General features: G+C 48.0%; 13 protein-coding genes across 13 annotated transcripts; 7 read left to right on the forward strand and 6 right to left on the reverse strand. All coding sequences in view use genetic code 12, as the record gives it.

Moving 5' to 3' along the window:
* Window positions 1-59: 59 nt before the first annotated feature.
* On the forward strand, window positions 60-410 carry LODBEIA_P57340 (mitochondrial 37S ribosomal protein bS6m; the record flags this gene model as incomplete). Its single annotated transcript, XM_066976099.1, has 1 exon — window positions 60-410. One exon carries the CDS (start codon window positions 60-62, stop codon window positions 408-410), a length of 351 nt encoding a protein of 116 aa, XP_066832672.1.
* A 745-nt stretch (window positions 411-1,155) lies between these two features.
* On the forward strand, window positions 1,156-3,399 carry LODBEIA_P57350 (uncharacterized protein; the record flags this gene model as incomplete). Its single annotated transcript, XM_066976100.1, has 1 exon — window positions 1,156-3,399. One exon carries the CDS (start codon window positions 1,156-1,158, stop codon window positions 3,397-3,399), a length of 2,244 nt encoding a protein of 747 aa, XP_066832673.1.
* A 603-nt stretch (window positions 3,400-4,002) lies between these two features.
* Window positions 4,003-4,374, forward strand: LODBEIA_P57360 (uncharacterized protein; the record flags this gene model as incomplete). The annotated part of the gene is made up of 1 exon (XM_066976101.1): window positions 4,003-4,374. The coding sequence occupies one exon, from the start codon at window positions 4,003-4,005 to the stop codon at window positions 4,372-4,374; it is 372 nt and encodes a 123-aa protein (XP_066832674.1).
* A 73-nt stretch (window positions 4,375-4,447) lies between these two features.
* LODBEIA_P57370 (uncharacterized protein) lies at window positions 4,448-5,725 on the reverse strand (the record flags this gene model as incomplete). Its single annotated transcript, XM_066976102.1, has 1 exon — window positions 4,448-5,725. The coding sequence occupies one exon, from the start codon at window positions 5,723-5,725 to the stop codon at window positions 4,448-4,450; it is 1,278 nt and encodes a 425-aa protein (XP_066832675.1).
* A 274-nt stretch (window positions 5,726-5,999) lies between these two features.
* Window positions 6,000-6,613, reverse strand: LODBEIA_P57380 (uncharacterized protein; the record flags this gene model as incomplete). Its single annotated transcript, XM_066976103.1, has 2 exons — window positions 6,000-6,409; window positions 6,607-6,613. 2 exons carry the CDS (start codon window positions 6,611-6,613, stop codon window positions 6,000-6,002), a joined length of 417 nt encoding a protein of 138 aa, XP_066832676.1.
* Window positions 6,614-7,639: 1,026 nt separating this feature from the next.
* On the forward strand, window positions 7,640-8,902 carry LODBEIA_P57390 (uncharacterized protein; the record flags this gene model as incomplete). The annotated part of the gene is made up of 1 exon (XM_066976104.1): window positions 7,640-8,902. The coding sequence occupies one exon, from the start codon at window positions 7,640-7,642 to the stop codon at window positions 8,900-8,902; it is 1,263 nt and encodes a 420-aa protein (XP_066832677.1).
* A 28-nt stretch (window positions 8,903-8,930) lies between these two features.
* LODBEIA_P57400 (uncharacterized protein) lies at window positions 8,931-9,716 on the reverse strand (the record flags this gene model as incomplete). Its single annotated transcript, XM_066976106.1, has 1 exon — window positions 8,931-9,716. One exon carries the CDS (start codon window positions 9,714-9,716, stop codon window positions 8,931-8,933), a length of 786 nt encoding a protein of 261 aa, XP_066832678.1.
* Window positions 9,717-10,252: 536 nt separating this feature from the next.
* LODBEIA_P57410 (uncharacterized protein) lies at window positions 10,253-19,024 on the forward strand (the record flags this gene model as incomplete). The annotated part of the gene is made up of 1 exon (XM_066976107.1): window positions 10,253-19,024. The coding sequence occupies one exon, from the start codon at window positions 10,253-10,255 to the stop codon at window positions 19,022-19,024; it is 8,772 nt and encodes a 2,923-aa protein (XP_066832679.1).
* Window positions 19,025-19,085: 61 nt separating this feature from the next.
* On the reverse strand, window positions 19,086-19,391 carry LODBEIA_P57420 (mitochondrial 54S ribosomal protein bL34m; the record flags this gene model as incomplete). The annotated part of the gene is made up of 1 exon (XM_066976108.1): window positions 19,086-19,391. One exon carries the CDS (start codon window positions 19,389-19,391, stop codon window positions 19,086-19,088), a length of 306 nt encoding a protein of 101 aa, XP_066832680.1.
* Window positions 19,392-19,469: 78 nt separating this feature from the next.
* LODBEIA_P57430 (uncharacterized protein) lies at window positions 19,470-19,901 on the forward strand (the record flags this gene model as incomplete). Its single annotated transcript, XM_066976109.1, has 1 exon — window positions 19,470-19,901. One exon carries the CDS (start codon window positions 19,470-19,472, stop codon window positions 19,899-19,901), a length of 432 nt encoding a protein of 143 aa, XP_066832681.1.
* A 299-nt stretch (window positions 19,902-20,200) lies between these two features.
* LODBEIA_P57440 (uncharacterized protein) lies at window positions 20,201-24,178 on the forward strand (the record flags this gene model as incomplete). Its single annotated transcript, XM_066976110.1, has 1 exon — window positions 20,201-24,178. One exon carries the CDS (start codon window positions 20,201-20,203, stop codon window positions 24,176-24,178), a length of 3,978 nt encoding a protein of 1,325 aa, XP_066832682.1.
* Window position 24,179: 1 nt separating this feature from the next.
* LODBEIA_P57450 (uncharacterized protein) lies at window positions 24,180-25,205 on the reverse strand (the record flags this gene model as incomplete). The annotated part of the gene is made up of 1 exon (XM_066976111.1): window positions 24,180-25,205. The coding sequence occupies one exon, from the start codon at window positions 25,203-25,205 to the stop codon at window positions 24,180-24,182; it is 1,026 nt and encodes a 341-aa protein (XP_066832683.1).
* A 245-nt stretch (window positions 25,206-25,450) lies between these two features.
* On the reverse strand, window positions 25,451-27,259 carry LODBEIA_P57460 (uncharacterized protein; the record flags this gene model as incomplete). Its single annotated transcript, XM_066976112.1, has 1 exon — window positions 25,451-27,259. The coding sequence occupies one exon, from the start codon at window positions 27,257-27,259 to the stop codon at window positions 25,451-25,453; it is 1,809 nt and encodes a 602-aa protein (XP_066832684.1).
* Between the last annotated feature and the right edge of the window lie 389 nt (window positions 27,260-27,648).

The raw sequence follows: 27,648 nt of genomic DNA on the forward strand, positions 1-27,648 counted from the left end.
ATTTTCAAACCTCGCCGATAGTCAACCAGGCTAGAACCCAGCTGACAGCGCCAAAGACAATGTACTACGAACTATTTGCTATAGCCCGTATCACGGATCCGTTGCATGTTACAAAGGAAGCCACCAAGATTGCCTCGACAGTTGGTAAGTTGATCTTGAACAACAGAGGCGTCATCAGGGACATAACGAGCTTAGGCGCAAGACCACTACCCAAGATAGTCTCCAGAGAACAAGAACGGCACTTTCAAGGATACAACTTCATCATCGGGTTTGATTCCTCGAGTAATGTGCAAGCGCAATTGTTGAGAACATTGCGAAAAGACCCGAGAATCCTAAGGGCCAGTATGAAGAAACACGACTTGACCAAGAGTTTGAATCCGGGGACATCTTTGGAACAGGCCCTTAGGTGAGGGAGCGAGTTTTGTACAGAGTGGGTGACGGTTGGCTTGAATATGGAAAAATGATGACAGTTCCATGACTTGCGTTTGTATAGCTACTCCTTACAATAGAAGCATTGAGTTGTCTAGGCAATCGACATTTTGCTTGTCGTGAAATTACCAAACGCGACACTTACTTCCTCCTTTGCTTGCCATCTCCACACTAGCATACGTTACACGGGTGACTTCAGTGCAGTTGTAAAAACAAACAAAGCAAGGGTGTGCCTTACTAGGCATAGCAGGTGCCTGTTTTCGAGGCATGCTGGTAGATGTAAGGTTTATTGTTCTTTGCTTGTGTATAATTCCAGTGTCCCGAGTTGTATGTGGATAAAACCAAAACAGATGAACTGTACACATTCTCACAGAAAAACCCTCTACAACAACCACCGTTAAAAAACCAAAAAAGAAAAAAATTCCTGGCCAAAGGTGGAACAGCGTTTATTTAGAAGAGGGAGAGGTTATCCACGATCTTGGGTCTATACTTTCTCTTTCAGAGCCAACTTGGTTTATTCAAGGGGGTAGAAATTTATTTTCACTGGCTGTTTGTTTTCAAATACCCTTGGCGGCACTACAACTGACAGTAGAACCTGAAGATATTGCCACGGCGTGCATGGTCTAAGAGGCAGTAGCGAGAGAACCAGACCAAATCAAAATCAAGCCTTTGTCTGTGCGTTGCATCGAAATCAAGAACTGCGTATTTTCTCCTGGTTTCAGTAGCATGGGACAGTCTGCAAACCATCGAGATAGTGATGAGATTACAGTAATCACTCAAACAGAACATCTACTAAGGAAACCAGTAACGACAGCATTGCCGTTGGCATTTAACAAGTCAAAGGCAAACACGAGTGTTGTTCCGGATAAACCGGCTAAACTGCAGACACCAACAACCAAAGTGATGCCAAGTGACAACTTTCATTTAGACACCCGTAAACAAGAATATGACGCATTGGAGCGACGATATGCAGACATGTTGTTGAAAGTGGAGGGAATTGGAGCAGAGAACCAGCTACTTGTTCACGAGCTCGAGCACAGGAAAGCTGACTTGGAAGCAGCTCAAAGGGAGATCCAAACCGTTGCAAGGGCCATGGGGGAGATGGAAGTGGAAAAAGAGTGTCTCAAAGATCTCATTAACCAGCAAGAAGAGTTTTACCAGAAAACTGTTGATTGTTTGCAAAAGAAAATCAACCAACTACAACATCAAAGTGAAGCAGTTGGCAACACACTACCACAGGTCAACACTGGTGACCACAGTAGGGACCTTTTGGAGGAGAAATACGACAAGCTTGTGCGAGACTACAAGGTGTTGCAAAACCAGTTTGAAGTGGAGAAAAACTCAAAGCTTGCTCTAATGGACCAAATTGAGTTTTTAAACCGCCAGTGTGAACGCTTGGCTAGCCAAGTGAGACCAAGTAGTGAAAAAACAGTTGCAGCATTGGACAGAGATATTGACGCTCTCAGTCATCACTCCAATTACTCATTGCTCAATTTTTCAGAAAAACACATTGACAGCAGCGAGGGCGAGTTGGATCTTCTTAATCATAGCATGCAGGAGGATCCCCACCACGACTCTTCCTGTCTCAAGGACACCTCCACGGGCTCAATCAAGGTGGCTCATGGCTTTCAGTTCCCGCCCGCGGAAACCGCCATTCTTCCTCCATCTCCAGACCCAGAGTCGAAAAACCGCAAACGCAGGTCCTTGCCCACGTGTTTGAAATCAAAACCAAAAGTGCCCGAGCCGACGGATTTTGTGCTATCTCCGTTCAAACTAGCACCAAGCAACTCGATTGAAGATGCCGGTGTGTTTGAGCAAATGGCCGATGCAACTGTCAAACGGTACTCATCAACAAAGCCAAACCACGTGCGATATAACAGTCACGATATAATACCCGTCAAAGTCGAGTTTGAAGAGCAAAATGGAACGAGGGTATCATCCATGCCTCAGGGCCAAAGCTCGAAACGGCACCTGCTGATATTCGATGTGATTGAGGAGTCTGTTGACGTTGACTCCAGCAAGTCGCGCCACCGAGAGGGGACCTTGTTTGCATTGAATGGATACATGAGACCCGAAACTGACACCGAGGGCAACAACCGCTTTTCATTCGACGACTCTGAACTGTCTTCCAAGAGATCCAGCTGTTTAAACTCGGACAGCCGCACAAGACAGGAGATTACAAAACTCAAATTCGAACTACAATCACTCAAGCTACATAATGAAAAGTTGCTCTCCTACATTGGCTTTGAGCTACAAAAGCAAAAAAAGAACATCAAGCGGTTGGCCAAGAAACAGTCGTTGACCTCATTACGGCAGAATGGCTACGAATACTCCGATGCCAAGTTGATCAAAGACTCGCGCGACTTGTTGATCAACAAGAAACGCGTGCTAAGGTCCGTTTCCATCAACACTGTCTTGCACAATGCCAGAGACGCAAATACGCCATTTTCGATGAGTCCCGTGGGGTTGATTTGCGATGCCAGTCACGTGCCCAACCCAGACGAGCAATACATTGGCAACTTTGACATATTCGAACTAGATGAAGACCAAGACAGCCCGCGTCAGCACGCGCAAAGTAATTTTGTCAACGACCGGATCGTCAAGAAATTTGCCTCTGAAGTGTTTGAGCGGTCCGAGTTGTATCCGCTAAGTGAGAACGAGAGCGACGCAGCAGAGTATGAGAACATGACCTGGCAGTTGAACGCGGCGGACGACGAAGCTGAAGAGCAGCAGCTGAGCGAATATGCATCGTCTTCTTCTGCGTCTTCCGAAGGGGAAGTTGGGATGTTGAACCAGATCAAGCATCTAGTGATGGGGGGAGCCAAGGAAGCGAAATCCAAGAGGAAATCAAAGAACAGGGACGCGCTCGTGGATGACAATTTAAAGTTCAAGTTTCTCACCATTGCGCTTGGGATTGTCATCATTGGGCTCAAGTTAACGCCTCAATCGCACAACCCAGCGGCAAAATAGGTGGGGGGTGAAGTTAAGGGTGGGTGGCCGTTGTTTTGGTAGTTTCGTCTTTTGTATTATGTAATGCGTTTAACTAAAGTGGTGGGAAATGATATCAGACGGGTCAGTGTTTTCAAACCTGCTGTAAAATATCTCGTTAAAGACGAAATGCCTATCCAGGAAACGGCTTTTGTCAGATGGAGCAAATGCAGAAACCTCCTTTCGATGCAATCGGTAAGGGGCATGGTGGTATGATGAAAGGTGCAGAAATCAGGCCACTCTTGTTTTGCGTGTATGCAGCACAGGAAAAACCAAGAGGAAAACGGACAGTATGCTGCAAAATTATAAAACAGCCACCAAGAGGTGGAGTAAAAGACGATAGCAATGCACTTCTCAGCGATGATAGCTGATGGGGACATATATACCATAAAGAAGAACATCAGAAGTATTGTATATTTCGAATTGTGGTGTGCTGGAATAGAAAAGTAGAACGCACTGGATATACTGGTCTTTACTGATAGGCCAATCTGCCCAACTCCATACATCGGAGTTATGCGCTTGCCAATTGTTGCAGCACCTCAAGGCCAATCACAGTATCGTCAAAAATTATATAACTACAGCAAGATGGCACTTCGGAACTATTTATATGCCAAACACGACGAAGCTAATGCTGCTATAAACACCAAGATCAACAAATCCACCCTGCTTAACCTGCAAGCTGCTGGCACAAGCGCACAAGTGGAGTCAAACGCAACTCCAGAGAAACCTATCCTTCCACCGACAAGACTCGTGTCCGAGATGAACACCGCCACGCAAAAGCTGCAAGAGATTGATCTTGTTGATTTTAAAATATCAAAATGCACCAGGCTGTGCAGCACCTGCAAATGCAAATTGGATCCCGTCAAGGGGCTGGAAAGCCAGCAGCCGATTAACGTTAAGCCTGGATTGAATGTCGAGCTTGCTCATGATGAGATTGATTTCACCAATTCGATATAATGCATGTCACTTTTTCAAATCACACATGTAGACGAAACCACTAGCAGTTGTTGACCTCTTAGATGATAACTTCCTACTCAGATAAAGTTGGATCGCTGTGGCTGCTCTGAATTTGGTCCACACTTGCACTTTCAGCAAGGTACTTTTCATCAAAGTACGACTCCTTGAATTTTTGAAACAATTTAAACGTGTTGGGATAGCTTTGCTGATGGTTGTGGAAGAACTTGTCGCCCGTAACAAATATGAACCTTTCGACATCTACGATTGTTGGCGGGCCGTTGCTTCTCGGCACGCGGTTGCTCACGTTTGCTGATTTAGGTGTCAACTGATTCATCTGGTGAGAGGAAACGCGTTGCGGTACTGAGACATTGTTATGTGCCATGGCCTGCGAGGAGCGGAGAGTTGACGTGTGGAGATCTTGTCCCTGCTGATGGCCCCTCCCTGACCTCTCAGTCTTTTCGAATTGGAGCTCCACACCGAACCCGTTTCTAGATAGATCAAGTTGAGCAGGATGTGCTGGGTGAGATGCGTTTGCAAGTTGCGAGTGGGCTCCCGACCCGTGCAAGTTTGACTTGTGATTTGATCTCTGATGATGGTGCGTTTCCTCATGATTGCACATGAAATCTGCATCCATATCCTGATCTGCATCCACACTGGGCGGTCTTGCCTGTCGAGTTTCTGCAGTCTCAGTAGTTTCAGTTTCGACTCGAAACATTGCCGCATGGTTGAACTCACTGGGAGTCATAGACTGGGTACTCGTATAAGAAACATCAATCGGACAGTCGGCCCCCTGATGTATCGATATTGAAGCGGGGGGTGATAATCCGTCGTGGCCGGATCCCGGCTCTTGTGACTTTTGGCTTACGCTAGTTCCTTGCCCCTGTGTATACTTGGAGACCCTCCCCCTTTCCTTGTTGACTTTGTTTGTCTTTATCCCGTGTCTCTTTCGAAACTGACTTAACCAGCCGTGACTAAAGCTGTGCAACCGCTTGGGGTCGTCTACTCCGTACTGTTGCGCATACCGCGCCCATTGTTCGCGAAGCACGGGCTCACTAATTGGACCGTTCCTTGCTAGTCGTTCCTGGACAAACTTGTCCATGGCCTTGTTGATGTCCTCGTATTTGAACGTTGCATTGCGCTTGGCGTTCTTGGACGATTTGAACTTGGCTTCGCTGTACCGCCTACGCAACTCTGGCTCGTTTTTCAACCATTCACTTAACGACGACGTTGAAATTGAGAGTTGCTCTTTAAACTTGTCGACGGTTTTCAACTGGGGACTATCGGATTGATGAAAGTAGTCGAGCACGTGTAATTTCTGCGCCAACGTCGCCCGCGGTAGTTTGGTCGACATTCTAATTTGTTTATTCCCTCGGCGTGGAGGAGGTAGACTAGAGATATTAACCTGGGAAAGCTGTGACCCAGACTTTTCTGCTTGACCCGCAACTGATATTATTTCAGGAGTGCGTGGCCGCCAGAGGTTAACGGAATTTTCCCGCAAAGACAGGGCTTTTGGCAGGTTTGGCGACTTTAGGTACACTTGAAATCAATTCCAACCAAGAAGAGCTGTTTCGTAACAAAAGAAAAAGAATATCAAATCCTGTAATAATACCTTTAAATATCTCCATTTAATGGGACCCAGCACCTCTACTGACTCTTTCCAAGACCGATTCGTATGCAACTTCTGAGAAATCAGTACCCTGGACATCGGCAGCAACACCGTTCAAGGCTCTTCTCAAGGAGTCCTTTGACGATGCGTAAACCATCTTGGCTCTCACTGGTGCGGTATCTGGCGACCAAGTGAAAAACACAATCTTGGATCTCTTTCCTTCGCCGCCGCCAATCTCGTACTCAAAATCGTAAACAGCGTATTTGCATTCGTTTTCAGGCAACTTTTCCAAGAACGAGTCGTACTCTGGATCTGTGGACGTCTCGTCAACCACAATCTCGGTTTTGGCGTCGTTTAAAGTGTAGATGATGAACTTGTACTTTTTGCCCAACTTCAATTCATTGAATGCTTTTAACGATTCATCTGCAACTTGGACACTGGATGGGACATGTTAGTATGCTTGTGGCATTTTTTTTTTTTGAAGCGAGTGGAGTCATTGGACATACCCTGATCTTGACTAGATAATGAAGGTTAGTATCCTATGCTAGCATGTGAATTTTAGAAATGACGTTGTAAGGGAGATGGTGGCAGTTGTAGTAGAGGGTTCACCAATTCGACTACAAGACATACCATGATTGATTCGGCTCTATGTAAATAAGTGTTTTGGAAGTGGTGGTTGTGCTAGTAAGAACTAGATTGTATATCCTGTGTTTAAACTTGCTGGTTTGGCTGAGTTTAGTTTTTTTTTTTTTTCTGTCGACGCAAGTGGATCCAATTTTGCATTTTCCTCAAGTATACCAGCACTGTTTGCCTGCTGGGCTACAACAGTGAATACAAGAAGGCAAAAAAAGATCTTTGTTGAACCGCCGATTCTTGTGTTACCTCAGTAGCGCTTTAGAGAAGTTGGTTTTCTCCATCTCGGGAAACGCTGGCAAAATAAAGTCAGAATCGCTCCTTTTTCATTGTAAGGTAACTGGGTGCAAAAAACTGAGGCAACCCTAAAAATAGAGAGTACATAGGACCCCAGGATTGATACTATCATGAGTCCATCGCTTGAGATTGATAGAAAGAAGCCAAAGTCCTGTACTTGTTGAGTTTATACCAAATCTTGTACGAATTTGCCTAAAAATTTGGACGAAAATAAAACAAAATCCCAAGATTGTAGAAATGATGTATCCCATTGAAATCAAGTCTCGAGGACCCACCAAAGGGCCAGAAAGTTGTATTATTGCAGAATCTGGTTGCAAGCAGCTGTGAACCTTCCGGATTGGTACATTCGGCAATTTGTCCGAGTGGTTTTAAGGAGTCGGGTGCAGGTTTCTACTCAGGTGGTAAGCTATTCCCGATGGGCTCTGCCCGCGTAGGTTCGAATCCTGCAATTGTCGCTTTTCCATTTTTTTTTTTGGCTGCTTTTTATCCCACTTGAGGCTGATATCTAGGTGTTTTTCTATAGTTGAACTTGAAGGTCAAAACAGTTGACATCATCTGCTCTGTATTGCACTTGGCCTCTGTTTTCCAGTTGCCCCTTGTCTCATTCTCAGTCATATCTCGAGGGTTTTTGCAAGGTTCCAGAGGGTGGATAATCACATCGCAGCGAGCGAGATTCTGCAATATATTTTCCACCACTGCTAATTGTTGATCCTTTCCACCCATGCAACTATGGAGGAAGAAGACCTATATGAGATACTAGAAATTGAATCAAATGCCACCGCCGTCGAGATCAAAAAGGCGTACCGAAAGCTTGCTTTGAAGTACCATCCGGATAAAGCGTCGGGGACGGAACGCGAGGAGGCGGAAGTTCAGTTTAAGAAGATCTCGTATGCGTATGAAATACTCATCGATGAAGAGAAACGATATCGGTACGACCAGTTTGGTAGTACAGATGCCAGCCAAACTTACGCTTCAAACCCCTTTGAGCAGTTTTACGGAGCGAGCTTCAACGAGTACAACGGCAACGATTTTCACGATTTTTTCAGCAACGGCCAAGCTCGACACAACGAGGCCAAAACGGAAGATGCAAAAATCAAGGTGGAGGTCACCCTCGAAGAGTTGTACATGGGAAAGACCGTGCGGACCACGTCAACCAGAAACGTCATCTGCACCAGCTGCAAAGGCAGTGGAGTCAGGTCGTCAAACGTGGTGAGCAAGACGTGTGGCATATGCAATGGCGAGGGCCACATTCGCAAAATCAAACGAGTGGCACCTGGTCTTGTCTCGCAACACTATGTTGACTGTGTCAAGTGTAGTGGGACAGGGAAAATACACAGAACCAAAGACAAATGCAAGCAGTGCGGCGGAGCCAGAGTCACTGAGGAGACTAAAATACTCGAGTTTGAAATACCAAAAGGGTCTCCCAATAACGGCGTGATTCGGAAAAAGGGCGAGAGCGACCAGTGCCCGGGAAAGATTGCCGGAGATGTGATACTAGAGTACGCTTGTAAGCAACATCAAACGTTTGAGCGCAAGGGGAATGACTTGTACGCCAGTTTCACATTGCCCCTCGCAGACGCGTTGACAGGATTCTCCAAGCAGGTGGTTATTCATTTGGATGGGAGAAGCATCAAGCTTTGCACGCCAGCGGGGAAAGTCATTAGACCTCATGACTTCATCAAGATTGCAGGAGAAGGAATGCCTCTTAGAGGAGGAGCGTCCTCGTGGCTTTCGGCCAAGTCCAATGGCGATTTATATCTCAAACCGGAAATTGAGTTCCCCAGGGATAATTGGTGCTTGGAGAGAGACGACATGATAAAAATCAGAAACGTCCTTCCAGTGTCAGCTGAAGCACAAATAGCTCCCGAAGCAAACGTCAATCTAATCACTGATTTTACAATTCTCCAACCTGCTGATTTACCATCATACGAAACGAGGCAAGAACACGAAGAGGGCTATAGAGAATACTCACCACAGTGTAGTCAACAATAATAGCATTGTAGATAGGATACCGCATTATTTAATCTAACAAGTTTTGCAAATCGGTATCGTTCAACCCGAGTTCCCCTTCTTCTTGCTGGTTTTCTTCTATATCCACCTCGATGGTCATCTCTCCTACATCTACCGCATCGCTATCAGTGTTGTTAGGAGTTGAGAAGCATTGCAACTCTGCTTCGTCAAATAGTCTGGGAACTGCACTAGGTGCTCTCTCTGGGACGGATTCGATCTCGTCGTTCCAATGTAGTTCAACCAATCTGTCGATGTCATTAACGCGCTGGCACTGTTTCACCGGGTCCATGTTGTTGGCAGCGGGACGGGCAAGATTTCGCGCATGAAGCGCGTCTGTCCTCAAAGTCGACCCGATTCTGCCGGCAGGACCCTTCTGTGGCAACTGAGGTTTAATCAAAGAGTCTGTCCATGGCTCATCGTCCAACCTCGACCGCTTGACAAGAGCTGTATTGTCTGATACTGGCTCTAGGTTTACTCTTTTGGAAACTCGATTGGGCAGTAGCAGCGATTGCTTCGCTTGCGAATCATCTTGATGGACCAACACCGACGAGGAAGATGAAGCAGCAGATGGTATTCCCAACGTTGAGTTTGATTTACTCAACTGGGGCGGATTGAATATGTTTGATCCAAGTGTTGATTTCGAGCGGTTGAATGCGACATTGGTGATGTTTTGGTTCTTACCACCCAACGGCACTCGTTTGTAGACTTGGGTGTTTGCGGTGTTGTTGTTTTCCTGCTTATTTCGTGACCTAATCACATTCCGGTTCTCGGAGTTGTCAAAGACTCTGTGAGACATGATGGTGGCTGAATGAAGGAGTAAGTGGTGAAAGAAACGCAGGTTGTAATCAAAGCTGTGACATTTGTTTTGATATTTCGTGCTGTAAACGCGCACCACCAAAACACACTACTACAACTGATATAGCATAGACAACACTATCTATCTTTCAGACTACACAACAAGCAAGTCATTGACTACTATCATATACAGCACCATTATGGTGAGGACACGTTCTAAACTGGTACACATATCGTCTTCTTCTGCAACAGTAGTGGTGGAAACCAACCATTGCACACACCACGGCCAAATGCTGCTCCCTGTTCTTCCCTTTCTCCCAAAGTTTACCGCGGAATTCAGCGGAAAAAAAGTGTCGTATGGCGATAGATACACTCATCACAAGCTAATTGGTGCCCTCCAAATAAGACTTTTACATTACAAACACCAGGGTAAAGAAAACCCGTCTTCCAATCTATCCTTTTTCCACGGCATACAACACCAGGGATTCGGGCGATTCAAGGCTATGCGACAGCATTCCTCTTCCAACCTCACCGATAATGGCATTTGAATCACAGTTTATAGCAGTCACTTCCACGTCCACCATTAAGGTGTCCTTTTGGATCTACTTGGTAGACTGGGTGCTAGCGTTGATCTTGGGTCTCGGGTTCATCTTCTACTTCCACAAGCTATTGGGTTTCCTATTTTCCCTACTATTCAAGTTGATACTCTGGACGGCGTATAAAACCAGGATCCGCGTGGACGCAATGAAAATCTCGCCGCTAGCCGGCAGGATATTCATCAAAAACCTCACCATCACAACTAGCGATGCAACTATTTCCATTTTGAACGTAACCTTGACCTGGAGGTACTGGCTCTTTAGGTTGACCAAGCTCTCGAACTACTACTGGGACACCGACTACGAAGTTGGCGGAGTCACGCAAAAGCAAAACGACGAGCTGCCGTCTCGGTTTGTTATGGTTGTGGATGGGTTGGAGATTTTCATCTACAACCGCACGGAGGCATTTGACAACATTGTTGAGATTTTGAAAACGGGTGACAACTCAGCAACAAAGGAGACGGAAAAATCGTTTGCATCGTCAACATCAACGTCTTCGGGTGAGAGCTCGGCTTCGCACCGGAACGACAAGGAAGGAGAGTCGATTGAGTTTGTCAGAAAGTCCAAAAGCAGGTCCTTGATGTTGTTTCTCTGGGTATTGCCCTTGGAGATTAGAGTCAAAAAGGGAGCCATTGTGTTGGGGAATGTCGTGACACCTTCTATTCTAGTGGCCTCGTTCAAATCTGCAAGGGGATCAATAGACGTGTCAAAAGCACCAAACTCACTAGACCCCTACAGACTACTCCACGATCTTCAGTTTTTGCAATTCCAGATCGCAATGAAGACAAATCTCGGATACGACAAGCATAGATACGACACTCACCCCAAAGACAAGTCCCAAAGGAGTCACGCAGACATGAAGAGGTATAAAGTATGGCGCAGATTCACTCGTGCCATGCAATGGGTGCGCAAGAGACTCGATCAGGGCCGCGAGGCTTCACGAGTCGACCTACCGCACAACCAATGGAGAGGCTTGAAACGGTACGTAGGCGAGTTTCAAGAACCAGAGGTGTTGTCGCCAATGAGCACAAACCAGGAACAGTATGCCAAGTACAGTTTGATCTTAGACTCCACCATGACACGATTCATCTACTATTATGACTCCCCCGGTGTGCAAACTGGTATTGACTCGGGGGAGGCGCCTGAATCAGGTCTCGAGATTGAGATCTCCCATGGGACTATACATTATGGACCATGGGCCGACCAACAGCGGGCACCCCTACAAGACATGTTGTTTCCTCCGCTAGCCAAAGATTCAACACCAAACTATGCAGGCGTGGCCTCAGAAGGGAGCAAGAAAAGAGAATACCAGGGTTTCAAGATTGCCGTTATTGTGCGGGACGACTTGGTCGTGCGGGTGCCCACTCGCGAACCGAGCAAAGACAATGACTACATCAGCCTGGGAGTGCCCAAGACCGGCCGGCCGTTTGGGTGGATCGAGTTGAAGCTCGGCGAAGGGTCCAACGTGGGTGTTTTCACTTCGTACGTCACCGACAAGGAGGACAAGTGGCCGAACCGGCTAAAGATGGTTTTCAACATGCCCGAAATGCGGACATCGGTGAATCACGATGTGTTGTTCTTGGCCGACTCCCACGAGATTAGCGCCGACATTGGCCTCCCGTTGCTGTGGAACGGGAAATGCACCTGGACATTTGACCAGGTCAGTTTGAATGCGAGGATGTTTTTGTTGCGAGAGCACCTTTTGCTATTTTCCGACCTATTCGCTGACTTTGCATCAGGCGAGCCGCTCCCGTACGAATACTTTAGACCATTTGTCTACAACATCCAGTGGAAGCTAATCAACTACGAGCTATATTTGAATGTCAACGACAACAACATCATAAACCACCCTTTGGACTTTAGCAACAACAAGTACCTCTCCTTTGAAGGCAAACAGATGGACTGTACTGTGGGAATCCCCATGTATGGCTCACTCACCAAAAAATCTACAGTTTCTTACCACGTCTCAACGCCAAAGTTCAACTTGAATTTGCATATACCGCCCTGGCACACAGTGAACGCATTCATGGCGAAAACGATTCTCGTTGGCAGCAGCGGTCATTTCGAGGTCTCGGGGGCCTACACGTTCTACAGCGGCGTCGAGATCAACACGTCCAACTGCGTGGAGATGAACTGCATTGGTGATGAAGTGTGCTTGATATTCTATGGGTTTGCCATCAGGTACTTGTTTACGATGCGAGAAAACTATTTCGGAGACCACATTCATTTCAAGACGTTTGAGGAGTTCAACAACCGAGGTGGAAGCACAGCCACAGAGGAGGACAAGGCACCGGCCAAGGACGAGAGTTACTGGGGGATGCTCAAAGTAGAAAACGATGTTGATGTGTTGTTTACTTTCCAGGTGAGAAACGGGTTGATCATCTTGCCTGAGCATTTGTACAGTTGCCGGTCCCATGTGGGATTGTATTTTGACATGTTGGACGTTGACCTTCGATTCACAAACTACTACATGGACATGCAAGCAGACTTTAGCCCGGTTTCAGGCACCGTGGTCCACGACTTTGATGAAAAAATGCCATTTGTAGATGTAGGAGAATACGCACAGAGCCATTTCGCGACTCGTGCCGACATGCACGTCGACGGATTCAGCGTCCACTCGCACAGAATGTTTGGCATACCTCCCACCGAGTTGACCTTTTGGTGTAAATGGGATTTTGCCAGCGGCGAGTGGGTGATTGATGGCGACCCCGGTATCATCAGGGCACTAAAAGCGGGGATTTCAAACTTCGGATCGGGGTTGCTGGACCATGAAAACGCGTTGGGTGAGTTGTTCCCACCTGCGTTTGATGCAGCCAACTTTTCATTTCGCTGCCCGAGATTTTTATTCAAGTTGAGACCCGACGTGCTGAGCCTATTGGAGTTCCAGATGGACGATTTATTGTTGTCGTACAATGACATGAGCAACAACCGGTACTCAAACAGACTATCGGTGTCGATCCCGGGCATCACAGCCAAGGCACTGACAACATGCCGCCACGGCGATATGAAGCTAGTGTTTTACCTTCAAACGTCGTTGACCTTGGTGAACATCTGTCAGAAAAAGGACATGATGGGCCGTCGAGCGATACAACAGCTTCACATGCGCAATAGCGATGCTCCTTTCCACCGCGCCCCCTTTTTGCTTTCCGAGGAGTACAGGGATAGGTTTTACGACGCAAACAAGGGGAGCTTCATGACCTCGTTGTCACTCCCACAAGTGGCCATCCCTTTGACGGAGTTTACTGCTGATGTGGTTCTTGAAAGCGGCAGTAGTAGTGTTTTGCACAGCAGTGTTGATGATGTCTGCCCGATTGGTGAGCAGACGTATCCCACAGTCGTTTATGACAGCGAGGACTTTACTCCTTCTTATGTGGTGGAACCAGACACTGAGTATGACAATATCATTGTGGAGCTTGGCGCACTCAAAGCCTACATTTGTCCCGAGGTTTTTTCGCTAGTGTTTGCCTTGATGACGAAGGTCATGGCGGATGTCAGCATGGAGTCGCTCATGGACCAGATCGAAGTCTCCACTATTGAGTCATTGAACGCAATGCAGAAGTTGTCCCAGTCGGTCAAGAACTTTCGCGTGGTGAACCACGAGTGTGTAGTGCACTTGTCGATGGATGTGGGTAGTGATGTTGCTAGTATGCAAAGAGGAGGCGCAGCAAAAAGGCTAGAATTGGTGTTGTCCAATTTCTCCGCCGCAGTCTCCCAAAAGGCCTTCTTGGCGGGAGAGGATGTGGATGATGCACAGTCTGAGGAGTTGTCGCTTGCAGTCCACGTTGAGTGTGTTTCTGTGACATCTCTCGGGGAAGAGGGTAAGAACCTGGCAATAGTGGCGGAAGCTAGGGACCTAGAGTTGTGGGCTGACGTGAGAGACGGCAGTATCGTGGGCTCCGCTGATGTCAACTATTTGAGTTTCGAAGTTGACATGGCTGAAATCAGCAATCAAATTCAGTCTTGTCAGGCTGTACTTCAATCCATCAACCCTGCTTTGACGATTCTCGACACTATCGAAAAGAACAGCTTCTTGCAGGCAAAGCTTATCCACGAGTTGACGTTGGCCTCTGTTGAACATGCAATCGATCACGACCCCGATGTCCTCACGCGACCGGCGTACATATTGCGATCCAAGAAGGACCACATGCGGAACTCCGACGGCTGGAAGATCGTGGCAAAGTTGCGACACACCCTTCGGAGCTTGCCGAGTAGTTGGTTGCACAACGCGATGGAGAACTTGCGCGACAAGGGCCTCTCGCTAAACGCGCTTGAAGAGGTGTGGGTGTATTTTTCCAACTGGAGAGCGTGGGAGTCGAACCCGCAGCAGCGGCGGCAGATGTTGGAAGGAATATTCAAGGGAGCCGGGAAAAGCACGCCTTTGCAGGTTGACTTTGTCACATCCATACACAGAGTCTCGGTCCATTGCGCAAGCCTTGAGGAGCCAGCATACTTTCGGTTGCGCGACATCTACTGCACGGGGACTCTGCTGCCACCTCAGGGTGATGTAAAGAAAGGTATCAACGCAGCGTTGAGCGTGGGTTCTTATGAGGGGAAAATCACAAACACGTTTCTCCAGTCATTGTCGAGACTCAACCTTGGTGATCTCGCCACAAAATCACATCATTCGAATCAGGGAGCCAAGGAGCAAAGTCATATACAAGTCACGGTAAAAGTTGATCATTTCGACCAATCAGTTGAGCTTTTAAACGCTGCAGGTACTTTCAGCGTGAGGAACTGCTTGACAATGTTCCACAAGGATGACTCGGAATCACGGTTGCAAGTTGTGTCGAATATTGAAATGCTAGAGGTGGCACTACATGCCATGAAAGAGCAAATGCTTACGCAAAGCTGTTACAAGTCAAACGTGGTGTTTGTGAAACTAGGGTCGCTGATGCAGGTGAACGTGGAGACAGAGGGAACAAGAACCAGCTTGGTCAGTCGCCGTGATCGAATTATGCAAGTGTTGCAAGTACTCATGGCGGAAGACGTCCCGTTTGTAAAAGGGTTGGCATCAAAGGACTCAGGATCTCCAAAGTCGTCGCCGCCTGCAAAGCCTTTATTTTTGAGCTGCACTGCCAAGGCCAAGGAAATCGTCTGGAAGATAGACTTGCTTGACCCGCTCCACTTTGCAGGTGCCCTCACGGGATTTGCGATTAGCACCACTATGAAAGATGGCCGTGTCTCTACTCGAGTTGAGTTCCAGCGACTCAAGAGCAACTTCTGCATCGACCGCCACAGTGTACTCGAACTCCATTCCACCGAGCTTGTAAGCTTGTGCGGTGTTGAAAGTGCTGAAGATTTGATGTTGCTCTCGTCGGAACTCTCCATCGGATACTTGAAGCTCCGATTTGCAGATGTCACTCGGATAATGAGATTTGTGTCATTTCAGATGCCCAAATTGCAAGAAAAGCTTGCCAAATTACACTCCTTGCTTTCCGATGGCAAGGGAGCCCGCCATGAAAACAAGACAAACCATCTATTCAGGCTCAAGTTCAAGGGAGAGTACTTGGAGTTGGCAGCTGTTTTCAACAAGGCAAGCTTGGGGTTCAGCGTCGAGGGCACCAGCTTCAACGTTTGCAACATTTCCGTAGTCCAGGAGTTGGAAAACTTGCCCATCGCCAAGGAAGTGCCTGCTTACGGGGACGTTGTGATACCAGCGTCCCGAGTGAGCTTGGTGGGAAAGAATATCCCGTTGGCATTGTCAAACATCATTGCTCTAAACTTGGCTGTGCGGTTGTTCAATGACACGGACTCCAGAAACACACGCCAGAGCTTGCAGATTGAGTCGGAGTTTTGCCGTGTTGCCTTGTCTGAATCTATTGTGATTGCGTCCATCAAGATACTAGACGATATATTGCCAATGCTTCCAAAACAAGCAAAAACTTCACCAAAGCCCAGACAGGATCAAGTTCGCAACAGCGTCGAGATGGCCATCTACTCCCGATTTTCCGCTTTTCAATTCCTTTCCTACAACTTTTGCATGGGCTGGCTTTTCAACGACCGGTCAAAGGACTGCCCCGGGGTCATTATCGGCGCAGAAAAGTTTTTTGCAGCCACCGAGGAAAGCTTGGGCAAGTTCACCTTGATGGGGGCGTACATCTCCTTAGCACATGGAGGCACGGCCAATGACTTCTACAGCACACGGTCTGAAAGAACCAGTTTGAATAGAGCCTTTTTGCCCAACTTGCAGATGATCTACATGATAGAGAAGCAGGATAAAAAGTCCAAGCATTTGCGGTTGTCGCTCAATGGAGACGAGATAGATGTGCAGTTTGTGTCGACATCGATTGGCACCTTTGTTGAGAAATCTGCGAGCTCCGCATCGCGAATCCAGAAGTATATGGAGAGAAAGTCGTGGTTATTCGACGACAAGGCGTCCGAGCCCAAGCCGGCGCGACCGTCATCAGACTTCAAAATCCCATTCCAATCGGTCGAGTTTGTCTCGACATTTGCAGGCTCCAATGTGTTGATATCAAGAATGGAGGACGAGGATCTTGGGGAGAAAAAGTCGTTGTTTTTGCATGCTCCTGCCATCAAGACCATCTTCAAGTTTTCTGAATGTTTAAACGGCAAGAAAAAGCTTAGTGGGGAGTTGGTGACCTCTTCTTCCGAAAACACATTATTTCCACAGTGTGTGCCGGTGCTCGTGGACATCATCTCCAGCATCAAGGAGTCGATGCACAAACCTGAATCTGGCAAGGACAAGGAGCTGACTAGCAAGGCTTCGAACGAGGTGAGCCGCAGCGATGGCTTTGTTTTGGACGACTTTGCGTTTGACATAGCGATAAGGATCGAGAGGCAGCAGCTTACACTCAGCTGTGAGCCCACCGCGAAGGTTGCGGCAGTTGTTGGACTTGAAGGGATCCTAGTGCAGATTGGCTCCAACGACCTGAAGGGGAAATCGCTCCACTTTTCAGTGCTCATGGACGGTGTTGCCGCATCGCTTCAGCACGTCTACTCGAGAGACATCAGCGCGTCGTTGAAAATGGAGAGAATCTTGCTCCTGAGTGTGCTCGAGTTTGGTCGAGCTGGGGGGATGTTCTCCACCGGTTGCGTGACCAACGCAGATGCGTACGTCAACGTGAAGCAGTACCAAGATGTGGACTTGTTCAAAGACATCTGGTTTCCAAAGCACTTATACGACCATCACCACGACGATGAGAGTCACCACCCGGGAGGCCATGCTGCAACAGCTTCGACTTCCTCGGAGTTGGCGCAGAACAAAAACATTGCTATGAAGTTTCGAGAGGTGTCGACAACTTATGCATTTCCCTGGGTCGTGGTCTTTGTAACAAACAAGGTCAACGTTGAAGTCGACTTTGGCCAAGCGTTGGGCATCTTCAGACTCGTCATCGGCAACTTCTGGGCCGTTTCCAAGAAATCCCAGGACTGGTCGCAGGACTTGAAGACGGGCATCAACGAGATCGATCTCTCCGCTGAGGGCAGGTTGGGCGGGTCCTTGCTTGTGCGCAACGTGAATTTGCACACCGCTATCAAATGGAACATTGGCGGAGCAGAGACCTTGGACGTTCCCTTGGTGTTGATCTCGGCGGGTATTGCCGAGTTGCTGCTCAAGATGTCCTTTGACTACCATGTGATTGCCATTGCCTACCTCGACGGCTTTTCAATGGACATCTACAATAAAAAGAATGAAATCGCCCTCACCAAGGACCACTTGATATTTGTCAGCAAGTTCAAAGCGCTCGAGATATACTTGACCTCGTTGACGGCGTCGAACTTTATGGACATTGGCAATACCATTTCACGCATGAACCAGGACAACAAAAGTTCCTACAAGGAGATCCTCAGAGACTCCTCGCGAGGCAAGTCGATAAGCCAAAGGATGCCGTCGAGGTCGTTTCTGAAGCACTCCCTCTTGAAAACGGTAAAGAAGCTAGACACGCAGATATTGGTGTCCATCGGTCATTTGCTTGTGCACGTGTACCCATCGTCCATGGACAACACCAAGGTTCTCGTTCTCAAGTTGGACGAATCGCGGGCAAAGTTCCAACAAAATGAGTACGGCTACGGAATCTCAAATGACTTGGACTTGAAGTTTAACGATCTAACAGTTTCGCTCTCGAGTATGCCTCCGCCACCAGAGACGTTTATCGAAACGTGCACTGTTGCTGAGTTTGTTTCTTTTGCCAAGCAGGCAAAGGGCGGCACGATATTTGTGTTTCCCTCGTTTAAGATCTCCATGCGGACATTTGAAAAGGGCCAAAGCAACGTTATCGAGTACTTGTTCCAGTCTTCCTTTGGAGGCACAGTTGCAGTGCGGTGGAACTTGGGTTCAGTCAACTTTATCCGCGAAATGTACAACATTCATTCGAGTGCACTTTCCACCAGGATTGAGTACAAGCAGAATATACAGAAAAAGTTTGACTCGCCAGTCAAAGAGGAACCGCCGGCGTTGTCAACGCTTAAACAGCAATTGGGCGAGGGGGACTCAACAAAGGAAATAGACAATGCCATCAAGGAGACGATGGAAAAGGTTGAGATCCAGTCTAAATACAGATACTCGCCTCTTGCGCCGCCAATAATAGAAGCACCCCAGCTCAAAGAGTTGGGCAATGCCACACCGCCGTTGGAGTGGTTTGGACTAAACAGAGACAAGTTCCCCAACTTTACCCATGAGTTGGTTATTGTCAACCTCCAGAGATTGGTCCATGAGGTGGAAACGCAGTACTCGAAAATGTTGGGCAAAATGTAAAAAAAAAAATGAGGTCTTTTTATTCCATCTATTTCGTATTTACATGGTAAGCTTTTTTTATCTAGTGAGTCAAAAACCATCTTCCTTTTGCTCTTCTTCTGGCAAGCACCTTTTGACCGCCTTTTGTTCTGAGTCTGGCCAAAAAGCCAAATGTTCTTTTCCGCTTCAACGTATTTGGCTGGTACGTGTTTCCTCTGGATTTGTATCTCCTTTGCACAAGGCCGAGCAACGACTGTAACGGTGAAATAGTTGGTGTTGCAGGCTGGGTGAGTGAGAGCTGCCGAGGGAGCGCTTGTGTAAGCCGCGGAATATGACCGGGCTGTCTAAACACGTTGCTGAGCTGTGCTTTGAGGATATGTTGCAACATGACGCTTGGGGGTTGAATTGAACCTTGATATGGTGCGGAGCTGATCTGGATGGTGATTTTTTTTCCACTCTCTCTGCAATGTACGGTAAGGAGTTTTTTAGCGTATTTATCATCACCAACCCGCACGTTACTCATTTGCTCCAACATCAAGAGACAATGCCAGGGCTCCACGGCGACAGCAGAAGAGCTGTCCCTTCGACTTTAAACTCACCAACAACTGTTCACATAGACGCCACTGTGCTGCTCCTGGATAGCAAAGCAGAGGCACTCGTGTCCCAGTTTATTACCGTTAGCGAGCACAACAACAACCCTATAACGCAGCAGGAGCAGAACCAGAGCACCGGGTTTGCTGCTGACAAGGAAAGCCTGGCTAAGTTATCGCAGTTGAAGCGAATACAGAGAAGTTTACGAGGCTTGCCACCGCTCTTGTCGGATAAAATGGCGACATCTTCTAGTGCCGCTGAAATCGAGGATGGCGCTAAAAAAAAAAAGATTGTGTTTGATGAATAGAAATTCTGCTGTCATGGCGTGGGATACGGAAGCGGTCGCTCGCAGCTCAGTTTCAAAGACTATATAGGCTTCAAGTTACAAGCTAGATCAGCAATAGCTTTGGCATTGGGTGGCTGGCACACACTCTGGTGGTGCACCGATGAGCAGTTCCTTGAAAAAAGTCGTGTAATTTGCCGCAAAATCTCTGTCTCTTGTTTACCTCTGCCTGACGCGTAGGGATCAGTTTTTGCAACAAAATCAACCTGAACCAGGCTTACATCCAAACTGCTGCTCTATGTTTACAACCTCACTCCTCCCGGATGAAAAGGAAACTCGACGCCAGCGACAACTCGTTTATCAACAACAGCGATTATGAGTCGGATAAAGCCGCAAGCGAGCATGAAGACGAGGCTCCTTCGAAAAGTGAGGACGCGGAAGGAGAGGAACATGAAGGCAATGAAGGACCAACAAATATGCTAGACCCCGGTAAAGTGGAAATTGATGCGCCACTCGCAGAACATGTTGAGGGTGCAGAAACTGCTGAAGCTAGCCACGGAACGCCAATGCCAGAGCCACTGCCGTCGGTGGTCAACCACCCGCTGCAAACCACGTGCGCCACTCCCACAAAGCCTCGACTAGTCATTGATCGGTTGGCCTTGACCAACTTCAAGTCGTACGCCGGTCGACAGCTCATCGGGCCCTTCCACTCCTCATTCTCGTCAGTGGTTGGCCCCAACGGCAGTGGCAAGTCCAACGTCATTGACGCGATGCTATTTGTGTTTGGATTCAAAGCCAGCAAAATGAGACAGGGAAAAATATCCGAGTTGATACACAACTCGGGCACCAGTCGGCCGGAGTATTGCCAGGTCGATATACACTTTAAGATGGTCTATGGCGACCCCATCCTTCAAGGAGCTGGTAATGTACCAGACTCAAGCTTGGTCGTCTCCAGAAAAGCGTTCCAGAACAACCAGTCGGCGTACTATATCAACGACAAGAAGAGCACATACACCGAGGTGACCTCATTGTTGAAAAAACAAGGCATTGACTTGGAGCACAAGCGGTTTTTGATTCTTCAAGGCGAGGTCGAGTCCATAGCGCAAATGAAGGCAAAGGCCGAGAAGGAGGGCGAAGACGGCCTACTTGAGTATTTGGAAGACATTATTGGAACGACCAAGTACAAGCAGTTGATTGAAGATACAACCACTGAGATTGAAGAGCTCAACACTATATGCCAGGAAAAGTCAGATCGGTTGGAGTTTGTGGAAAAGGACAAAAGTTTGTTGGAGGAGAAAAAGGCTGAAGCTTTAAAGTTTTTGGACCTCGAGCGGAAATTGAACCACTTGATGGGGCTCCAGTTCCGTTGCAACGCACAGCGGTACAGACTGCAGATGCAAGAGGAGGAGCAAGAAGCAAGCGAGTTGAGGGGAAAGTTGCAGGAGAGAACAGAAGCAGTCGCGGAGGTCACTAAACAGATCACCACCGAGAAGGAAAAGCAGCTGCAAACCACCAAGGAGCTAAAGCGATTGACCACTGAGATGGATCGTTTGAGCAAACAACGCAAGGACTTGAACAAGCAAAACGTTGCTTTTGAAGAAAAGTCAAAAAACATGGACGCCAAGATCAGGAAAGCAAACAAATCCGTGGCGTCGCTGACTGCATCTTTAAACAAGGCAAAGCAGAGCTTATCCACTTATGCCAACTCCTCTGCACAGTACAAAACCGAGATTGAGACGCTAACTTTGAAATTACTGGCACAGGAGGACAAGATGGCCGAGATGAGGGCAAAGCTAACAGCGAGGACCTCCGTGTTTACGCAGGAGATTGAAACCTTGCAGACACGGTTGGAGCCGTGGACGTCCAAAATCAAGGAGAATGAAAGCAAAGCCCAGTTGGTTGCAACAGAGATCAACATGCTCGAGAGCCAAATGAATAGTAAACGGACCCAGCTAGAGCAAAGCAAGCGACGGCTCAGAGATATCAAAGCAGAGGGTAAATCCAAGGAAGCAGAGTATCAACAGAAGGAGCGAGACTTGGAAAAGATTACCGAGCAGTGGGCTCTCGGCGAGGAGCAGACCAGTTTGTTAAAAGCCGGGTTGGACAAGTTGAAGCTGCAAATCTCCAAGAACAAAAACAAGCTCCATGACTCGCTTGCTATTTTGCAATCCAAGGAAAACAAAAACAGCGTGCTAGCATCTCTAAGCAAATTGGCAAAGTCCGGCAGGGTTGAAGGTTTCCACGGACGACTAGGCGACCTTGGCCGCATTGACGCAAAATATGATGTCGCAATCTCAACAGCGGTCCCAGGTTTGGACAGCATGGTTGTCGATTCCGTTGAAACCGCCCAGGCCTGCATCGAGTACTTGCGAAAAAACCGACTTGGATATGCTAGCTTTATATGTCTCTCCAAGTTGAGCAAGTTTGACTTGTCCCCGATAAACACGCCTGGCGACCCATCCAAGGTCAAGCGGCTCTTTGACCTCGTTGACCCACTTGATTCGAAATTTGCACCGGCATTCTTTAGCAAGATGTTCCACACGTTGGTCGCGCCCGACTTGAAAGAGGCCAAGGCCGTCGCCTACGGTGCTAAACGGTGGAAGGTGGCCACCTTGGATGGGCAAGTGATTGACACTTTTGGCACAATGTCAGGCGGTGGCAACTATATTCAAAAGGGGGCCATGAAGTTGACGTCCTCGCGCAGTGAGGATACCAACGAGGTTGAGGAACTGGACTTGGAGCTGTTGCGGGGGCGGATATCGGAGTTGGAGAGCAAGTACGATGACACGAGCAAGCAGTATAACGAGAGCGTGGCCGCGCTAAAGCAGGTGAAAAAGCTCGAGCCGGAAACACGGCGGGCGCTTGAAAAGTTAAAGTTGGACATTGCCGGGCTTGCATCAGAGATGAAAGAGATTGCTCAGTTGAGGAGAACCTTGTCCATAGAGCAAGAGGAGATGGACGCCACGAACCCCTTTGAAGCGCAGATTACGGACAAGCGCGAGCAGCTAGCCGTGTTGCACCGGGAGAAATCCATATTGCAATCTGAAATGGCCGAGTCGGAAACGCGCATTTCGGAGCTAGAGCGGAAGATCATGGAGGCGGGAGGTGTCGATTTAAAAGTGCAAAGCTCCACGGTTGATAGTATAAAGAAGCAGATTTCTATAACCAACGACAAGACCAGTGGGGACAGAATTGCGGTGAAGAAGTTGGAAAGCGATATTGAACGGCACACGCGAAACATTGACGAAGAAACGCGGGTCTTGGCAGAGTTGGAAGCGGCGGTCAAGGAGTTGAAAGAGTCACAAGCCGTGGTGGTGGAACAGATGCAGTCTTTGGAAGTGCAAATGGAGGTGTTGAATCAGCAAAAGCAAGAAAAGGATGAGCAGCTTGAAGTAGCGCGTTTGGAGATTGAGGAGAAACAGGCCGAGATTGCTGACTTTGAACAGTTTAAGGTTGAGATAAAGAACCAATTGGAGAAAGTAGAGGGACATTTGGAAAAGATGCGGCGTTTGGTCGCCCAGAACGAGCAAGCTCTAGACTCGATACCGGTGCGGGACCTCACTCCCTATATTTACTGGCTTCCGGACCACGAGCAGTCCACATATACCACGCCACTATTAGATAACGAGTCTGACGACGACATCGACATTGACGCTGTCAACTCCGAAGTGGAAGAGATTGAAAAGTACATGTCGACTGTGCGTGTGGATGTCGAGATCTTGAGGGAGTACGGGACCAAACTCGCAGAGTGCAAGGAGAGAAAAGACGATTTAAACAAAGCCATTGGCGATCGAGACGAGAAGCGCGACTACTGCGAGGATATGAAGAGAAAGAGACTCGACGAGTTCATGCAAGGATTCAGCGACATCTCCTCGACACTAAAGGACATGTACCGGATGATCACCATGGGAGGCAACGCCGAGTTGGAGTTGGTGGACAGCTTGGACCCCTTTTCCGAGGGCATCTTGTTCAGCGTGATGCCGCCGAAAAAGTCGTGGAAAAACATTTCCAACTTGTCTGGCGGCGAAAAGACGTTGAGCCTGTTGGCATTGGTGTTTGCTTTGCACAAATACAAACCCACGCCGCTTTATGTGATGGATGAGATCGACGCCGCATTGGACTTTCGCAACGTGTCTATTGTGGCAAACTATATAAAGGAGAGGACCAAAAACGCCCAGTTTATCGTCATTTCCTTACGGAACAATATGTTTGAGTTGGCGCAAAAGTTGGTGGGGATCTACAAAATCGACAACAAGACCAAAAGTGTGCCAATCATGAACATCGAACTAGCCGAAATGTAACTTATGTAATATTCAAGCTTTCTTTCTTCCAACTAGGTTCCACAGCACATGCATATCCCTTCTCATGCTTTCTCTTTAGCACAAAGTATGTGTCCAACACATCAATCATCTCCACCATCGATTTCGCAGCATTCACTCTCTTGACCACTTTTTTCGACACTGGCATATTTTCCAACAACTGCAGTACGTGGTGTTGCGATAACTTGAATGGCAAGCCGTAGCTCGTGGTCAACGCCATAAACACCTCGACTGCACTCCAGGGTGTTTGGTCCTGACCCGTGAAAAGTGCCGGGTTTGCTAGTATCCCTCGTGCCGACATGACACCGTCGGCACCGGTATAAGCTGCGATTCTCCGACAATCGTCCAATGTGAAGCAGTCGCCGTTGGCGATCACAGGAACCGTTTTAATGTGCAGCCTCACCATCTTGATTGCGTCCAAGTCAACAGGGGTGGACGACCGGGTGGTCTTTGTGCGGCCGTGGATGGTGATGATGTCGGTGCCCGCAGCCTCCACAATCTTGACAAACTCGATGGTTTCATTCACGTCGCTGTGTATTCGGATTTTTGTGTCAATGCAAACAGAACCCCCGTACTTGGCCTTGGCCGCTGAGATCATCGCTGCCACGAGATGCGGCTCGCTCATCAACGCAGCCCCGATCCCTTCCCGGATCTGGTCCTTTATGGGGCATCCGCAGTTGATCCCAACCCCGTCCACATGCGGCAAGATCATATCGATGAATTTCATGAAGTCCTCCACGTTGTTGACGCCCACTTGCACTATGACGCAGTGGTCCCGGGCGTTTGTAGTAAAGTCCGAATACCGAGCCATATCGTTGCGGACAAACTCACGAGCTAGTATCATTGGCGTGTAGACTATATCCACATTGTAGAACCGGCATAGCTCACGGAATGGGAGTTTGGAGTACCTGACCATGGGGCCTGCGACGCACACTGGCCGGTTCTCTAGTTTGCATCTTTGTATAATCGCCGTGGGCCTGTTCTCTGCCGGTCTCGAGGGAACTGTCATTGAGGGAATTGCACAGTTGCAGCTGAGATGAGATGAAATCTGTGCAAATACACAAGTGATGATCTGCTACACCAGCTTTAGGTACAGTCACGTGAGTAGAGTCCCACTCTAGAATATTTTCAATTTGCAAGTTACAGATAAGCAGTTGATGGAAATTTCTTTAAATAATACAAGTATATAGAAGCCAAAAAAAAAAAAAAAAAAAAAGAAAAACAAGAGAAGAAAGATCCCGCATCCTGGCCTCACTACTCCTCCTCCGAGCTTTCAGACGACACGGCATCGTCGTCGGAGCTTTCTTCATGCTTGATACCCATAAGACCGTTACTTTCTGTCTGCGCATGCCCGTTGCCCTCGTCAAACAATGCCAACTGCGACCTCAAATGCGCCAACTCGTCTAGATTGGTTCCCGACTTGTTGCCCTTCTTTTTGATCTTGACTGCCGCCTTTTCGCCGAATAAAAAGTCGTACAACTTCAACACCGTGGAGTCACCCAATTGGTCCATATCCAACTCCACTTCGTCCTCGTTGCTGATTTGCACGTCGTCCTGGATGATTTTGATCAACGCATTGAGCTTTTTGTCGGACAACGTAGGCACAACCTCGGAAACCTGTTTTTTCATTTCGTATGTGACAACCGGTTGCGGCGGCGTGAGTTTCACCTGGCTAACGGGCGGCACCGACGACTCCTTTCGCTTCGCCTTTGAGCCGCGCTTGGCAGTCGACAGTGCTGCTTTCTTCTTTTTCTTTTTAGCCGCTTGCTGCTCGCGCAATTTTTTCAAGTGGTCTTTCTTCATCTCGTCCAACTCCTTCTTCATTCTCGTCAACTGGTTCTCGAGAAACTGGATCGCGGGCACGTCGGCAATCATGGCCTCGGTTATCTCTTCCTCTTCCTCGCTCGACACCTCCTCTTCCTCCACTTCTGAAGCGGGGGGTGTTGGCTCGGGCACCGGTTTGTTGACCCATTTTTTATCAAACACGGCCTCAAGGCGGTGGCCCATCATGTTGACCTCGGTTCCCTCGGGGTTGAACGCATAGCAGTTTTTAAACACCAACCGCACGTCTCTTTCAAAATCATCTGCGCTGTCGTACTGGTTGTTTGTCAACTTGGACTGAATGGTACCGAGGTCCATGGGCTCCTTGACAACTTGGTGGTAGTTGGGGATGTTCAAGCTTACGGCATCCACGGGCGCCAAGAAGGGAAAGTTGTAGTTGTAGTGCTTTTTCGACGTCAACTCCTTGATGGTTTGCGCGCAGAATCTTAGTTCCGCTGCAAATTTTTTCTTGCGAGGCCTCACGTCGTAAGGTAGTTCTTTTGATTTCGGTGGGTGCACCGCTCTTCTTGGCCGTGCGGCGGCAACAGAGTCCGCCCTTCGTTTGTTGATGTCGGGAGACACTGCCTTTGTTTCTGTGACTCCCTGTGGTAATTCCCTCGGGGGCATGTTGAGCATGAGCTTTTCAAACTGGGCCTGGATGTTCAACGCCATTTTGGAGATGGACGCAGCCTCACCGTTGAACTTTTGGCAGTTTTCAATGATGAGATTGAAATCGCTGGTGAACTGCTCCGCACTCTCGTAGGCCTTCACGTGCAACTTCCGTTCTATAGTGGACAAGTCCATGGGGCGTTTTATGAAGTTGTAGTATAATGGGATGTTTAGTTTGACAGTGTCGACTGGGAGATGGAAAGGGGTGGAGTCTTTTAATCTCTTGATGCCCTTGATTGTAGTTAGGGCGTACTTGTATTGGTGGGCAGGCATGGGATCCGCGGGCAAGTTGTCCATATCTGGTTCCGCTGGTGGTTTGGCTGCGGGTGTGGGAGCAGAAGCCGTAGGAGGTGAGGTGGTTGCAGTAGGCTGCGTGGTTGCTGCAGCCTCCTCCTGCTGATCAGGAACCTGACTTGAGTCTCCATTCCCGTTTGTCTCCTCCGTCTCCACAGTCTCCTCAACTTGTCCATTTTCAGTCCTTTGCTTCTTCGAGCCCTCCTCGGCAGCAGAATCTTCCTCTCGCTCATCTAGTTTCCGTTTCTCCGGCGACTGAAACTCGTGATCGGTGGACATGATGGACTCTATTGTAGAAATCTTGCCATGTGCAGAAGTCCCTATTTTTTTGTTTTCTTTTTTTTTTTTCAAATGGTGGTGAAAATCTATCTCTCTCCTTTGTACCTGTGTTGTGAAAAATCGATGGAAAAATTGAATTGTATTTATACTGCTGGCTCAATGTTGTTTGTTTTTTTAATTTTTTTTTTTCCAGTCGCAATTCTCGCTCTTGAGTCGTTTACTTGTAAAGTTCCAACGCCACCTTCTCCAACGTATAGACTTTACCGTGGAAGAAGACAAAAATTATATCCCCTGGTGTCTCTTTTTTTTTTTTGCCACCTTGCCCTGTACTTGTTTAAAGTAGTTCTCATGGCGGTGTCATTCTCTCGGGGCTGGTGGATTAGCCAATA

Source organism: Lodderomyces beijingensis (genome assembly GCF_963989305.1).
Source record: "Lodderomyces beijingensis strain CBS 14171 genome assembly, chromosome: 7".
Lineage (NCBI taxonomy): Eukaryota > Fungi > Ascomycota > Pichiomycetes > Serinales > Debaryomycetaceae > Lodderomyces > Lodderomyces beijingensis.